Source organism: Heterodontus francisci, chromosome 13, assembly GCF_036365525.1.
Source record: "Heterodontus francisci isolate sHetFra1 chromosome 13, sHetFra1.hap1, whole genome shotgun sequence".
Taxonomy (NCBI): Eukaryota; Metazoa; Chordata; class Chondrichthyes; order Heterodontiformes; family Heterodontidae; genus Heterodontus; species Heterodontus francisci.
Genome location: NC_090383.1, coordinates 44,981,662 through 44,996,186, shown reverse-complemented (window position 1 = coordinate 44,996,186; position 14,525 = coordinate 44,981,662). Strand labels below are relative to the sequence as shown.

The window sequence follows — 14,525 nt, the reverse complement described above, 5'->3', positions numbered from 1 at the left end:
CCTTAATATGTCTCCAGTAATACCCTGGAAGGAAGCAGAGGCAAAGAAATTTAGGGCAGTAGTGACTTTCACAGGTGCTAGTAATGTGTGTCCAGCAGTTAGATGGCCTTTGTCAAGCCTACAGATGTCTACCACCAGATGACATGATAAACTCAGCTTAGGGAAGCACTGATTTTCCGACAGGTCAATAAAGATCAGCCTCTGTCTGTAAACCCTGTTACGTGACTCCCTCTTGTGACTTTGGCCCCTTTACTGTGCACCTCCCTCCTGTGCAGATGCTAATCTCACCACAGCACCATGGATGGTGATAGTTTTCCTCTTCTGATGTACTGTCAAGCATATCCAATGTGCCTCCCATCCTGATCTTGTCAGTTTGAAACTCTCCAAAGTTTTGAAAAAAACTGCATCAACATAAGGGATGGAACCTTATGAGTGCCGTGGCATTTCCAACGGTGGGATCAGAAGTTGTCGTAACTTCTGCTTCCGCCTCAAATCCCGTTCCCCACGCAATTTTGTATGTAAATTAGCCATGCGGTGACGGCACGGGGACATATGGGATCATGCAGCGGGGCGGCCTTTCATTGGTGGAACCCACTATCACTGCCCCAAGCACCATGATCGCCACAGAAATAAAACGTTCTGTGCTTGCAGTCTCAAAGATCAGCAGCCTTTCTTTCATGTAGCTATCTTCAGAATAACTAAAATTGAACCATTTACTTAAATTTGCCTCCCTTATTTTGTGAAAGTCACCACTAACCTCATATCATTTATTTTACCTGCAGCTGAAGTGAATCTCATGGCAGCCAGCAGGCTCCACAGTTCAGTGATGTCTCCTGCAGGTTCTCCTCCAGGGCGCCAGTGAAAGGTGGGAGGTCCTCTTCCTTGCAGATGGAGTCAAAAGACCCTCCTGCATCACCAAGGCAGCCTGGATGGAGGTAACAATGGAGGTCTCAAACTGTGAGGTCACTTGTAGAACATGGGTACAGTGCCGCAAACACATCAATGACTTGCTCAGATTGGCAAGGCTAAGTGGTAATGGTGAAGCAGCTCCATTGTTTTCTTCCATAGCTCCGTGTCTTTAAGGCAGAGGGGACGCAAGGAGTGCAGTGGAATGCACGAGCAGCCTTGGTGCCATTCACTAAATGATATTGCGCCAAGATGAAGATTGGCATTGTTTATGTGATAGGATGTGTCCTGTGAAAGCCACTACAGAATGAGTGATGTTGATGCATGTATGCAATGGTTGTGATGCATCATTTGCCATGACATTAAATCTGCACTGTCTGTTGGAGGATAAATGAAGCCACAACCAGCGTGGGCATGTTAGAACGGAAGGAGTCCCTGACATAAGGCTGCTGAGCACAGCTAAGGAGAAAGCATTGGAGATCACAAGAGGCAGACAGGGTAACTGGAGATGGCAAGGTAGGAGCCACAAGGCGCAAGGATGAAGTGTCATCTCTGCTCTTGTAACCATAGTGGAAACTGAACGAAATTGTGTAAACTCATGTGAAGTACATGCTTAAAGTGCCTCTGTTTGTGTCCCCACTGCAGGTGCTCACATTCGAGTCACAGAATGCCACATGGCCCAGTAATTCTCCTCTGGGGAGCAAGAAGATGCTCCAGAAGATGTACTGTCACCTGCTTCTTCTTCCAGCAGATTTCTCATAGCAACAAACAGAGGATCATCATGAGTGTGGGGCTGAGCAAGGGCCTGGTCCCCACCAGTCCTCTGATTGTCAGGGGACCTGGCTGACACATGCTCCCTCAGCTGCTAGGACGTGTCTGTGTCATGCACACCTGATTGTGACCCAGATTCTAATCTTAATCTCCCCCCAAGGACTGTGTGAATGTATCTGCACTGGTGGAAGTGGAAGAGGCAGGTGATCTGTGGAAAATATGTCAGAGATACCAGAGGTCTTGCATGGCTTTGTGCGTGCCATGCATGAGTCCATGCAGATCATGACACCTGTCATGTCCCAAGCATTTGAGCATATGGCTTCCTCAGTCAAGAGTTTGGCTAGCACCGTGGTGAGTTTGGTTGAGCACTTGAGCCATATGCAATCTGACCTGTACTCCATCACTGTTGCCGTGGGCTCCGTGCAACAGAGTCAAGAGGGGGCCGAGAAACCTGGACCACCTTACAGGCGCTTCTTCCCCTCAGGGAGACAGGCAGGTGCCATTGTGCACACAGATGGAGGAGCAGGACATGCCAGATACCCAGGGCCTTCCTCTCAGGACACCCCCTGGGTAAGCGGCATCTTGTCCTCCCACGACATTGGCCCCCTTACCTTCAGTAGGCAAGCACATTGGGGATACTCACACACCATTGCTGCAGACCCCCAAGTAGGATGGAGCCATCAAGACCCCGTTCCTCCGGAGGGCACCCGCCACAGGTCATCCACAGCAATGCGGCAGTGCACTGAGCTGACTGCCTCCACCTCAGCTGCTAATGTCGGGGTAGCACCTAGACGTAGTGATAGAAAAAGGAAATTGAGTTTTGAGCACAAAGGTGGCACAGGCGATGTACAAATTGTGACAATTAAAAAGATCTATGAATACATTTTCATTTCATGCAAAATTTGATTCACTCAGTAATGTTTTGGTTGCAGATAGATACAAAGATGTTTCTTTGACGCCTATGGCAGGAATGCAATGATGTTTGCAAAGCATCTCAGGAAATGTCCAGTGTACATATCTCATTTGAATTTGAGCCTTCAATTTTCAATGATAGCTGCTTTCCTATTGATGATTCATAACTTTTTCCAATACTGTCAGTCCTTACTTTTGTTTTCAATGGTCAAAACACCGCCTGCAGATGTGCGTAGTCGCATTCATCGTAGCCCATAGATGATTTCAAATGACAATCACATGAAAGTGCAGCAACACTTTGTTAAAACTGCAGTGATGAGTAAGACCTCCTGCAAAAGGGAATTTCTGTGCGGAATTATGTTTCTCCTCCCAACGTTCCTTGATGATGTGGTTTATTGTTGGCTGAAAAATGCATAAATTAGGTTCTCCCTGATGTCCCTTGCATGTCTCTCCATGATCCCCATATCATTGACGGCATTGTTGTGTAGGCCTGAAGCCACTATTTTTTGTCCTTTTAAGTTTTACTTCTGCCTTACTTTTGCTTTGCTTTTGATGTTTTTTTTAAAAACCTGTAGCGAATTTTTAAAGGTTACCTTGTAGACATTGATTTAAAACTAAGAGTGATTGTGCTCTGATTAAGTCAAGTAATTAATCAATTATGTAATCAATGGCAATCAGTAGTAATATTAACTATGAACTTGTTTTCTCAAGAACTCTTTCCTTTTGTTGGTCAGGGCAGGCCTTGCACAGCCGTTGTTTTATCTAAACTACTGTTTTTCTCTTCTTGAAAATAACAGTTGTTTTCTCATTATTTAAACAGAAGTCAGTTCTTATGGTATTCGAAAACCCTTGAACTACAAGACAGGACAATGGTAACCTTGCACCTGGGGTGGTCCACTATGGTGTGAAGTCAGAAGATGGAGTTTAATTGATGGACAGTATAACCTAATTGATGGCAGGTGAGAGACACCATCAAAGGATATACAACGGCCTGGGTAGCTTCCTAGTGCCTGTACTCATAGGTGTCAGACTCTTGTTTTGAGTTCCGATGAAGAGTCACTGACCCGAAACGTTAACTCTGCTTCTCTTTCCACAGATGCTGCCAGACCTGCTGAGTGGTTCCAGCATTTCTTGTTTTTATTTCTTGTTTTGAGAAAGTCTGATGGAGGCCCCGGAAAGCTGGAATGGATCCAGAAATTGGACTTAAAGGGGCACAGCCAGAGTGGACTCATCAACCACTGAAGACTACGGAGGAAGGGACGTCAACGGAGTGACTGACCGGAGAGTCCAGCCCCGTGCAATGTTCTCCGGAGACTTGGTGATGTATGTACCAAGGGCGAACGCCATTTTAGGGAGCTGCCTTGAATAGACTAATTCGGAGTTATAGCAGTTCTGCTATACGTTCTTTGTCTTTCTATACTCTTTTCCTTCCTTTATTTTTAATAAAGTTATCTTTCTTTCCTATTTTTATAATTAATTGTTGAATAATTACTTAATAATTATTTAGTAAAATTACTGTTTTAACACATAATTTGGTCTTGAGTCATTCATACCTTTTGCGTCCAGAGTACGGCTCCGAACCTAAGTGAGATTCTACAGGGGATTCTCACACCCTATAGCTGTCATTGTTCTCCTCCTCCTCACCTTCTTTATAGTCACCCTCATCTGAGGCGAACTGGTGTTCCTCCACCTGCAGAATGCTGCTGCATCTAATTGCACGGTTGTGCAAGGCACAGCAGACAACAATCATTTGTGACATCCTCTGTGGCACATACTGAAGACCCCCTCCAGACCAGTCAAGGCAACAGAATCACATCTTCAGCATGCCAATGTGTGTTCAATGAAGGCTCTGGTGGATGTGTGTACAGCATTGTACCTCTCTTCAGCAGCCCTTTGGGGTTGACGTACCTGTGTCATCAATCAGGTATAAAGGGGGTAACCCTCGTCACCCAGGATCCATCCGTCCACTCCGGCTGGTTCCTCGAAAACTGCTGGCAGCTGGGAGTTCCTCAAAATGTATGAGTCATGACAGCTCCCTGGGAAACGCACGCAAACATGCATGATTCTTCTCCTGTGTTCGCAAACCAGTTGCATGTTTCAAAGTGGAAGCTTTGCAGTTGATAATGACAGCAGGCTGGTCCCAGGGAACTCTAATGGCCACATGAGTGCCGTCAATCACCCCTTGCACTCGAGGGAACCCAGCAATGGCGCCGAAGGCCGCAGACCTTGCTGCCTGGCTGTCCTTGTCTACAGGCAAGTAGATGAAATCATTGGCACGTCAAAAACGGCATTGGTTACCTCTTTCGTTGGAGAAAATGATGCGTGTAAAATTCAGGGCAAGTCTCCCCACCTTCCAACCTCCTCCTGCAACCTTCCAGCTTAACCCATCCCTCCCTCCTATTCCTACTCCTGTTACTATCGACATGCTGACTCTTATCTTTGACCCTCCTCACATCGAACTGACCATTGTCGCTGAGTCCCATTCTGCTCCATATGACGCTGTCGAATATCCATGCATTAGTCTTGACCTCCCCCGCCCCGCCAACAGAATCCATTTGCCCCCATTGACTGTGGCCATTCCCTCTGCTAGCCAGTACCCTGAATTTACCCCACAGCTCCCCGAAGTTGACAGCACTCATCCCTCCCTTTAGGCCCTTGCCAAATATCTTCCCACTGTACTGATCTAATCCACCCACCAACCCCACAGCTGACAAAATGGATCTTCACCATCAACATTAACCATTCAACAACCTGGACGCTCCACTCCACCCTCCTCTGCTCCTCCATGCATCCAATTGCCCCACCCTTCCCTCCCCGACTACTATCCCCTGCTCCTCCATGCACCCAATCGCCCCAACCTTCCATCCCCAACTACCCTTCCCTGCTCCTCCATGTTGCCCCGTCCATGCCTTCACCACAACCCCGTGAGATGATTCACCCTTGCTAGTGCCAAACCTAGAGGCAAACATCCATTCCAATGCTGGCCTGCAGGCGTTAGTTTAGCAGATGAGTTAAAGACAGGAAAGCACAGACCTGAGATTCAACTGCATAAAATCCAACTGCTGCACACCACATTGAAACATTCGTGAACCGGGTGGCACGGGAATATCGCTCGCCGTTCACTTAATCTGGCAGGTAGGACTAAATTGTAACTATGCATACGGTAATGAGTATTTATGTTATTTAAATGAATGCAAAGCTGAAATATGCCACCGTGCTGCGGGAACACTGGAACACTGCAAACCCATCACTGACTTAATTACTCTAAAATATCCCACCATCGGAAACCCAAAAAAACACCTAATTATATCAACCTGCATACCACCAAATCCACCGTGGCATAAAATTCCCACCAAGAACTCTCTGCCAAGCATTTTCAAGAGGGAACTGAGACAGCAGCTATAATAAGTGAGCTTTTATTCAGATAGGGCAACTTTAATGTTAAATACGCATCTGAACTGTAACTCACCTCTGTTTCATGGTCAATTTCCCAAGGAAACCCGGGCTCTGCAGCATATGTGATTTAGGTGCTACGCAGACTCCTAATGCTCAAAGTTCACACTTACAACGGGAAGTATGCCGGATGGCACCTTGCACATAACGACTGCCGGCAGGATGCAGAGCAGGCAGTTTATTATGTAAATTTGAGTATATCCCTGATTTGGTGCCACCGCTGCCATTTTCAAATGCCATGCTCCAGCTTGCACCCTGTCTTAATCTCACACATGATAAGCAGCATGTAGATCCCACACCAATGCTATTTGTCAGTAATAACATATAAGTTTCTGGTTTACTCTCCTGGCTGCTGGTGCAATTCTATGCATTTTTGGAGATTTCCTATACTTGCTAAAGTTTCAACAGCCTACAGGGAGTGGCTTGGCTAGTGCTGAAGTACTTTTCATTCCCTTAAAAGATTGTGCTGAAACAAGTTGCGTCCATAGATGGGTGGCCTGGTAGGGCTTCCTCTTGGAATTGAAAATGGCTGTGAGAATGAACAGAGGCCACACATAGGACAAACTGCTAGAAAAGATAGGAGGAGGAGGGGGAGAAGCATTCTCAACAGGAGGACATATATGCCCAGGGTCTTTAGTTCACAATTCTCTTACCTCAACTTCAGGGAGAACCAATGCATGAGATGTCTTCATTTCACTAAAGCAGTCATGACTGAAATCTGCCAACTGCTGCAGCCACAACGGTAATCTCAAAGCAAAGATTGCAGTGCCTAAAGCTATCAAGGTAACCTTTATGCATTTGGCTCCTTCCATGCTGCTGCCAGAGATATAAACAACATCTTGCAGTCTGTAGTACACTGCTGCATAGGACAGGTCCTTGAGGCTCTCTATGCACAGAGAGACAGGTGCATCTCATTTTAACTTGCCAGAGACCAGCAGAGTGAGCACGAGGGTTTGCACAGATTGCAGAGTGCCACTGACTGCATGCACATAGCCTAGCATGCATCTAATGTGAACTCTGCCATATTCCTGAAACAAAAGGGGAGTCCAAAGTGCAGCAGGTATGTAACTACAGGCAGCGAGTGCATTATGCAAGTGATTGCTTGTTATCCTGGTAGTCTTCATTCTACTGAAGTCCTCTATCCCACCTGTGTTTGAACCAGCTCTGGAGCAGCCCTGCAATATCCAGCTGAGCGAGTATCAAGATTCGTGGTATCCTACATGCTGTACAATCTCACCATTATGAGGGAACAGCTCTTGCCACTAACTATCAATTGAGATGCTGAAGAGCAGGAACACAAGAAAGTGGAGGAGAAGAAAGTCCAAAAGTAAGTGCAGAAGGTTTCAGTTTAGACAGGCATCATGATCGGCGCAGGCTTGGAGGGCTGAATGGCCTGTTCCTGTGCTGTACTGTTCTTTGTTCTTTGATATAGATCGGTTGGAGACTTGGGCGGAGAAATGGCAGATGGAGTTTAATCCGGACAAATGTGAGGTAATGCATTTTGGAAGGTCCAATACAGGTGGGAAGTATACAGTAAATGGCAGAACCCTTAGGAGTATTGACAGGCAGAGAGATCTGGGCGTACAGGTCCACAGATCACTGAAAGTGGCAACGCAGGTGGATAAGGTGGTCAAGAAGGCATACGGCATGCTTGCCTTCATCGGTCGGGGCATAGAGTATAAAAATTGGCAAGTCATGCTGCAGCTGCACAGAGCTTAGTTAGGGCACACTTGGAATATTACATACAATTCTGGTCGCCACACTACCAGAAGGACGTGGAGGCTTTGGAGAGGGTACAGAAGAGGTTTACCAGGATGTTGCCTGATCTGGAGGGCATTAGCTATGAGGACAGGTTGGATAAACTCAGATTGTTTTCACTGGAACGACAGAGGTGGAGGGGCGACCTGATAGAGGTTTACAAAGTTATGAGTGGCATGGACAGCGTGGATAGTCAGAAGTTTTTTTCCCAGGGTGGAAGAGTCAGTTACTAGGGGACATAAGTTTAAGGTGCGAGGGGCAAAGTGTAGAGGGGATGTGCGAGGCAAGATTTTTACACAGAGGGTGATGAGTGCCTGGAACTTGCTGCTCGGGGAGGTGGTGGATGCAGGTACGATAGCGACGTTTAAGAGGCATCTTGACAAATACATGAATAGGATGGGAATAGAGGGATATGGTCCCCGGAAGTGCAGAAGGTTTTAGTTTAGGCAGGCATCAAGATCGGTGCAGGCTTGGAGGGCCGAATGGCCTGTTCCTGTGCTGTACTGTTCTTTGAAGTGGAGGAACAAGAAGAGGAAGGGAAGAATACGTTGTGGACAGCTCTTTTCTGCCAGGGGTTTACTTGATGAAATAATTAATGAGTGATACCAGTAACTTCAACCATATCACCCCGTTTACCTACAATTCCACGCTCCTTAACTTTCCTCTGTCACTGATCATCACATTGCATCCTAGGCTTCATTAATAGCGGCATAGAGTACAAAAGCAAGGAAGTTATGTGAAACTTGCATAGAACACTGGTTTGGCATCAACTGAAGTACCATGTTCAGTTCTGGGCACCACACTCAAGGAAAGATGTGAAGGCATTAGAAAGAGCGCAGAAAAGATTCACAAAAATAGTTCCAGGGATGAGCAACTTCAGTTCCATGGATTATTTGGAGATGTTGGGACTGTTTTCCTTGGAGAAGAGAAGGTTGAGAGGAGGTTTGATAGACGTTTAAAAATCATGAGGAGTGTAGATAAAGTAAAGGGAAAAACTGTTTCCATTGGTGGAAGGATTGAAAACAAGAGGGCACAGATTTAAGATAATTGGCAAAAGAAGCAATGGCGAATTGAGGAAAAACTTTTTCACGCAGCAAGTGGTTAGAATCTGGAACACACTGCCTGAGTGTGTGGTTGAGGCAGGTTCAATCGAGGCTTTCAAGGGAGAATTTAATTGTCATCTGAAAAGTAAGAATGTGCTGGGTGACGGGAAGAGAGCCAGGGAGTGGCGCTGGGTAAACTGCTCTTTTGGAGAGTTGGTACAGACATGATGGGCTGAATGGCCACCTTCTATGCTGTAGCAATTCTGTGACTCCGTGATTCTGTCATATAAATACTGTGGCTACAAGAGCAGGCCAGAAGTTGGGAATTCTGAAGCAAGTAACTCGCCTCTACAAGGCACAACTAAGGAGTGTGATGGAATTATCTCTACTTACTTGAATGAGTGCGGCTCCAACAATATTCAAGAAGCTCGACACCATCCAGGACAACGCAGTCAGCTTGATTGGACCCCATCCACCAATTTAAACATTCATTCTCTCCACCACTGATCCAGAGTGGCGGCAGTGTGTACCATATACTAAAAGAACTGCAGCGACTCACCAAGGCTCCTTCAACAGCACCTTCCAAACCCATGACCTCTTCCACCTAGAGGGCAGCAGATGCATGGGAACACCACCACCTGCAAGTTCACCGCCAAGCCACAAACCATCCTGATTTGGAACTATATCACCATTCCTTCACTGCTGCTGGGTCAAACATCTGGACCTCCCTTCCTAACAGCACTGTGGGAGTACCCACATCAGATGTACTGCAGTGGTTCAATCTTCTCCAGGACAATTAGGGATGGGCAACAAATGCTGGCCTCGCCAGCAACACCCACATCCCATGAAAGAATAAAAAAAAACTTCAGGAACGCTGACTCTCCACGAACTGAGATCAGCTAACTTCAGGCATAAGGTCATAAGATCATTAGAACTAGGAGCAGCAGTAGGCAATTCAGCCCCTCGAGCATCAAACCTCAAACTTCCTGGGCAATATAGTTCAGAAACAGTACCCTTGAAATTTGATGAGGTAGCTTTGCCAGAGAAAAGGGGGTAAATCAGGAGGCACTTCTTCACACAAAGGGTAGCAGAAATCTGGAACTCTCTCCCCCAAAAGATTGTGGATGTTGAGACAATTGGAGCTTTCAAGATTGAGATTGCTAGATTTTTGTTAGGCAAGGTTATCGAGGGATATGAAGCAAAGGCAGATAAACGGAATTGAGGTGTCGATCAGCCAGAATCTGACTGAACTGCGGAGCAGGCTCGAAGGGTTGAATGGTCTACTCTGATACTGTATTCCTATGTTCCTAGAGGTGAGGCACTGAACCCATTCCAAATTACATGGATGGGATCATTTATGTCTACCCCAAGCACTGGTAGGAAAGTTGGAGCAAGGTGAAACCACTCCAAGGACAGAGGAGAAGCCAAGGAAGGGCTCAATGATAAGATTTTATAAAAACCTCTCCAGCTCCGAAAGATGCTGTCAATCCTTCTTCTGGAAACTTAGAAACATAGAAAAGTGCATGTCAAAGTATTTTTTTAATGAGATGAGGGTTTCTGCCCCCTCCACCCTTTTGGGTGAAAAATATTATGCTCAAACTCCCCTCTAATCCTTCAACTATTTACTTTAAATTTATGCCTGCTAAACCTCTCTGCTAACACAAATAGGTTAATTCTATCCACTCTATCTAGGCCCCTCACAATTTTTTGCACCTGAATTAAATTTCCCCCGAGCCTCCTCTATTCCAAAAAAACCCCCCAGCCTATCCAATCTTCCCTCATAGCTAAAATTCTCCATTCTTGGCAACACCCACATAACTCTCATCTGTACCCTCTCTAGTGCAATCACGTCCTTCCTGTAATTTGGTGACCAGAGCAGTACATAGTTCTCTAACTGCGGTCTAATTAGTGTCCTGTACAGTTCTAGCATAACCTCCTTTCTCTTATCTTCTAGCCTCGGCCAATAAAGCAATCCGTATGCCTTCTCTACCACCTTAGCTACACATCTGTTATCTTCAGGGATCTGTGCCCATGCACTCAGAAGTACCTCTGTTCCCATATATTTCCCAATTGAACTCTCACCAGCTCTCATTGGGGTGAGAGGTTTGAAGGCTGGAATTGCCACAGTATCCCAGGAACTCCCCAAAACATACCCTCAACCTCCATGACACGAGGAAAGGGGTTAATATCATATTTCCCCTCCCATCCGCTGGACTGGAACATGGCTATTGTGAAAATACAGACATAGTATCCTAGTGGTTATGGTACCGGACTAGCAACCCAGAGGGCTAGATTTCCACCACAAATTGAAACTAAATTCAATAAATCTGCTAATATCTGGGCTAGCACCAGATATATATATGGTTGTGAAAACTGCCAAATTATCATGATGCTAATCACTAATATTCAGGGAAGGGAACCTGTCACACCTACCTGCTATGGCCCACATATGACCTCAGTCCCATACAACATAGTTAACTCTTAATGCTCACAGAGAAACTAGGGATGGGTAGTAAACACTGCCTAGCTACTGTCTCCCACTTCTTGAGAACAAACTTTTAAATCCTGCCTAAGTCAGGTTCTGCCCTGGTCACTATTCAGTCCCTGTCCATGAGTAGGCCCCGACTGGAATTACAGTATTGTTGGCATTGAGCTCGCGTATTTATTTGTCTGCTACCAGTGTTCCTTGTGTCATTCTGTGAAATGTGGGTAGTTAACAGCAGCATTGCAAATACCTTGTTCTTGGTGAAATTTCTTTGCTCTTTCCTCAATAAACCACTCTCCAGATTTCACCTTCATCTGCCTGAAATACAGAATCAGCATAAATGGTTTCAAAATTGGAAATCCAGTTCTTGTGGAGCAGTTCAGTTTGTGTTACATGGGGGGAGCTATGTTCCACTCAGTAGACTGACAGCACCTTGAAAGAAATACAGTTTAAGGAAGTATGTAAGTCAAGTGAAAAACACAATGAGATAAATCATATTGAAAGACTTCATCTTTTTAATGTACTTAGTGGGTAGCACTTATTGTTTATTGCTGTAGCGTAGATCAAGTGTTGTCTACAGAAGTCTCGGAGTCTTAATAGGGCTAAAGAATGAATCATTTATTATATACATATAACTATTTACACTCTCCACAAGACTATCTAGCCAGCACACCTCGTGCTGCTTCAAGCTTCTTCCAAGCCGTATATCCAAGTGACTATTACCTCATCATCACCACAGCAGGAGGGGTTTACTCTCACTGTCTCAAATGTTATTCCTTTCAGGCCCTTATACTACAGCACTCTCACCTGAGTTAAAAAGTTGTGGGTTCATGTCCCATTCCAGTGACCTGAGCACACAATCTAGATTGACACTGTCTTTAGGATGAGATGTTAAACAACATATGCTCTCTCAGGTCGACATAAAAGATCCCATGACACTATTTGAAGAGAAGGGGAGTTCCCCTGGTGTCCTAGCGAATATTTATCCCTCAACCAATATCACTAAAGCAGATTATCTGGCCATTATCATATTGCTCTTTGTGGTATCTTGCAACTGCGATCACACTTCAAAAGTACTTCATTAGCTCTAAAGGACATTGCAAGGTCATGAAAGGCATTATATAAATGCAAGGTCTGTTTCTTATCATCACATTCCTTGCTGTGAAAATAGCTCATAACTCTTCTCAAAGACACCAGGCGATTAACATGGTATAACAAGTGGTGTTTTCCTGAAATCTGTACTGCAGCCTCAGCTTTTCACCATATTAATTAATGACTTGGATGAAGAAATAGAGAGTAGTTGGAAGCAGAAAGTTACAAATGGACATTGACAGGCAAAGTGCGTGAGAAAAATTGTTGCAGATGAAATTTGACGAGGGGAAATGCAAGGATTTGGATCTGAGAAAGACAAAACCAGAATATTTTCATAATGGTGAAAGAGTAGAAGGTGTGGAAGAGCAAAAGAACTTAGATGTCCATGTGTATAGATCACTAAAAGCTAGTGCACAGGGACCAAATGTCATCAGAAAGGTTAATGGAATGTTATCCTTTATCTCAAGTGGATTGAAATACAAAGGAGAGGGAGTTTTTCTTCAGTTGTGAAGAGCATTGGTCAGACCCTATCTGGAATGCTGCATTCAGTTCTGAGCACTGCACCTCAGAAAGGATATACTGGCCTTGGGACAGGGTACTGCATTGAATCACCAGAATTATACCAGGTTTGGTTGCATTCATTTGTCTTATATTCTACTGAGTTTAGAAGATTGAAGGGTGATTTAATTCAGGAGTTTAAAATGATAAAAAGGATTTAATAGAGTTTTATAGAGAAACTATTTCCACTGGGGGAGTATTTCCACTGGGTGCAGTCTTTAAATTAGAGCTAGGCCATTCAGGAGTAAAATCAGGAAAAGAAATTCATACAGAAGGGTAGTGGTACTCTTGAATTTGCTCCATCAAAATTTTACCCACAACAAACTTTTATTCGGTATGGGATCAAGGAAACTTGAGGATAGATTGGTTAATGGAGTTGAGGTACAGATCAGACTTGATCTAACTGAATGGTGGAACAGACTGGGGGTTGAATGGCCTACTCCTGTTACTATGTAATAGTCTCTGAGTAAGTAGCCTCTTGTCTAAGGAATTCCATGTTCTAATAACACTAGCTCTAACTCCTTTTCTTATTCTTGATCTTAAACTCCTCATCTTTGTTTTCAAATCCCTCTATGGCCTCACCCCACCCTATCTCTTAAATCTCCTCCAGCCACTTAACCCTTCAAGATATCTGTGCTCCTCTAATTCTGACCCCTCGTGCTTCCCCAATTTTAAATTGCTCCGCCATTAGTGGCTGCACCTTCAGTTGCCTAGGCTCCAAACTCTGGAATACCCTCCCTACACCTCTCTGCCTCTCTACCTTGCTATCCTCCTTTAAAACACTCCTTAAAACCTACCTCTTTGACCAAGCTTTGGTCAGCTTAACTAATATCTCCTTATGTGGCTCGGTGTCATACTTGCTTTTATAATGCTCCTGTGAAGCGCCTTGGGACGTTTTATTACATTTGGGGTGCTATATAAGTTGTTGTTGTTCCAGTGATGATTCTGAGCCTGCTTAAATCCCAGATACTATAATTGAGCTTAATAAACCTCTGTTTTTACCTCAGTATCTGAGGAGTCACGAATGATGCTGAACATTGTGCAATCATCAGCGAACATCCCCATTTCTGACCTCATGATTGAAGGAAGGTCATTGATGAAGCAGCTGAAGATGGTTGGGCCTAGAACACTACCCTGAGGAACTCCTGCAGTGATGTCCTGAAACTGAGATGATGCCTCTGTCATGCAGGCCCCCACCTGCCAAGAATAAGGCACATTAATTTCGCCACATGGACATTAAATTTCAAATTGCTGCTGGGAAGAGACAGCGTGTGACAAGGGGTTGCCGGGCCAGGTTGCTGGAAAGACATTTTTGCATATTAACAAACTGTGTGTGGAACAAAGGAGCTATCCCCTGCGACAATACAATCCACAAACAGACGTGTTCAAACCAGTTAGTCACATAGAGTCATAGAGTTATACAACACAGAAACAGGCCCTTCGGCCCATCGTGTCTGTGCCGGCCATCAAGCACCTAACTATTCTAATCCCATTTTCCAGCACTTGGCCTGTAGCCTTGTATGCTATGGCATTTCAAGTGCTCATCT

At 44.9% G+C, this 14,525-nt stretch overlaps 1 protein-coding gene across 13 annotated transcripts in view; it reads right to left on the bottom strand.

Annotated features, from left to right (window-relative positions):
* Positions 1–14,525, bottom strand: part of sytl3 (synaptotagmin-like 3) — a 242,705-nt gene that overhangs the window by 102,005 nt on the left and 126,175 nt on the right. For all 13 annotated transcript variants that reach the window (XM_068044758.1, XM_068044752.1, XM_068044754.1 and 10 more), the window contains one exon: positions 11,579–11,646. In XM_068044758.1, the coding sequence (XP_067900859.1) occupies positions 11,579–11,646 (68 nt within the window). The remainder of the gene's footprint in view (positions 1–11,578; positions 11,647–14,525) is intronic.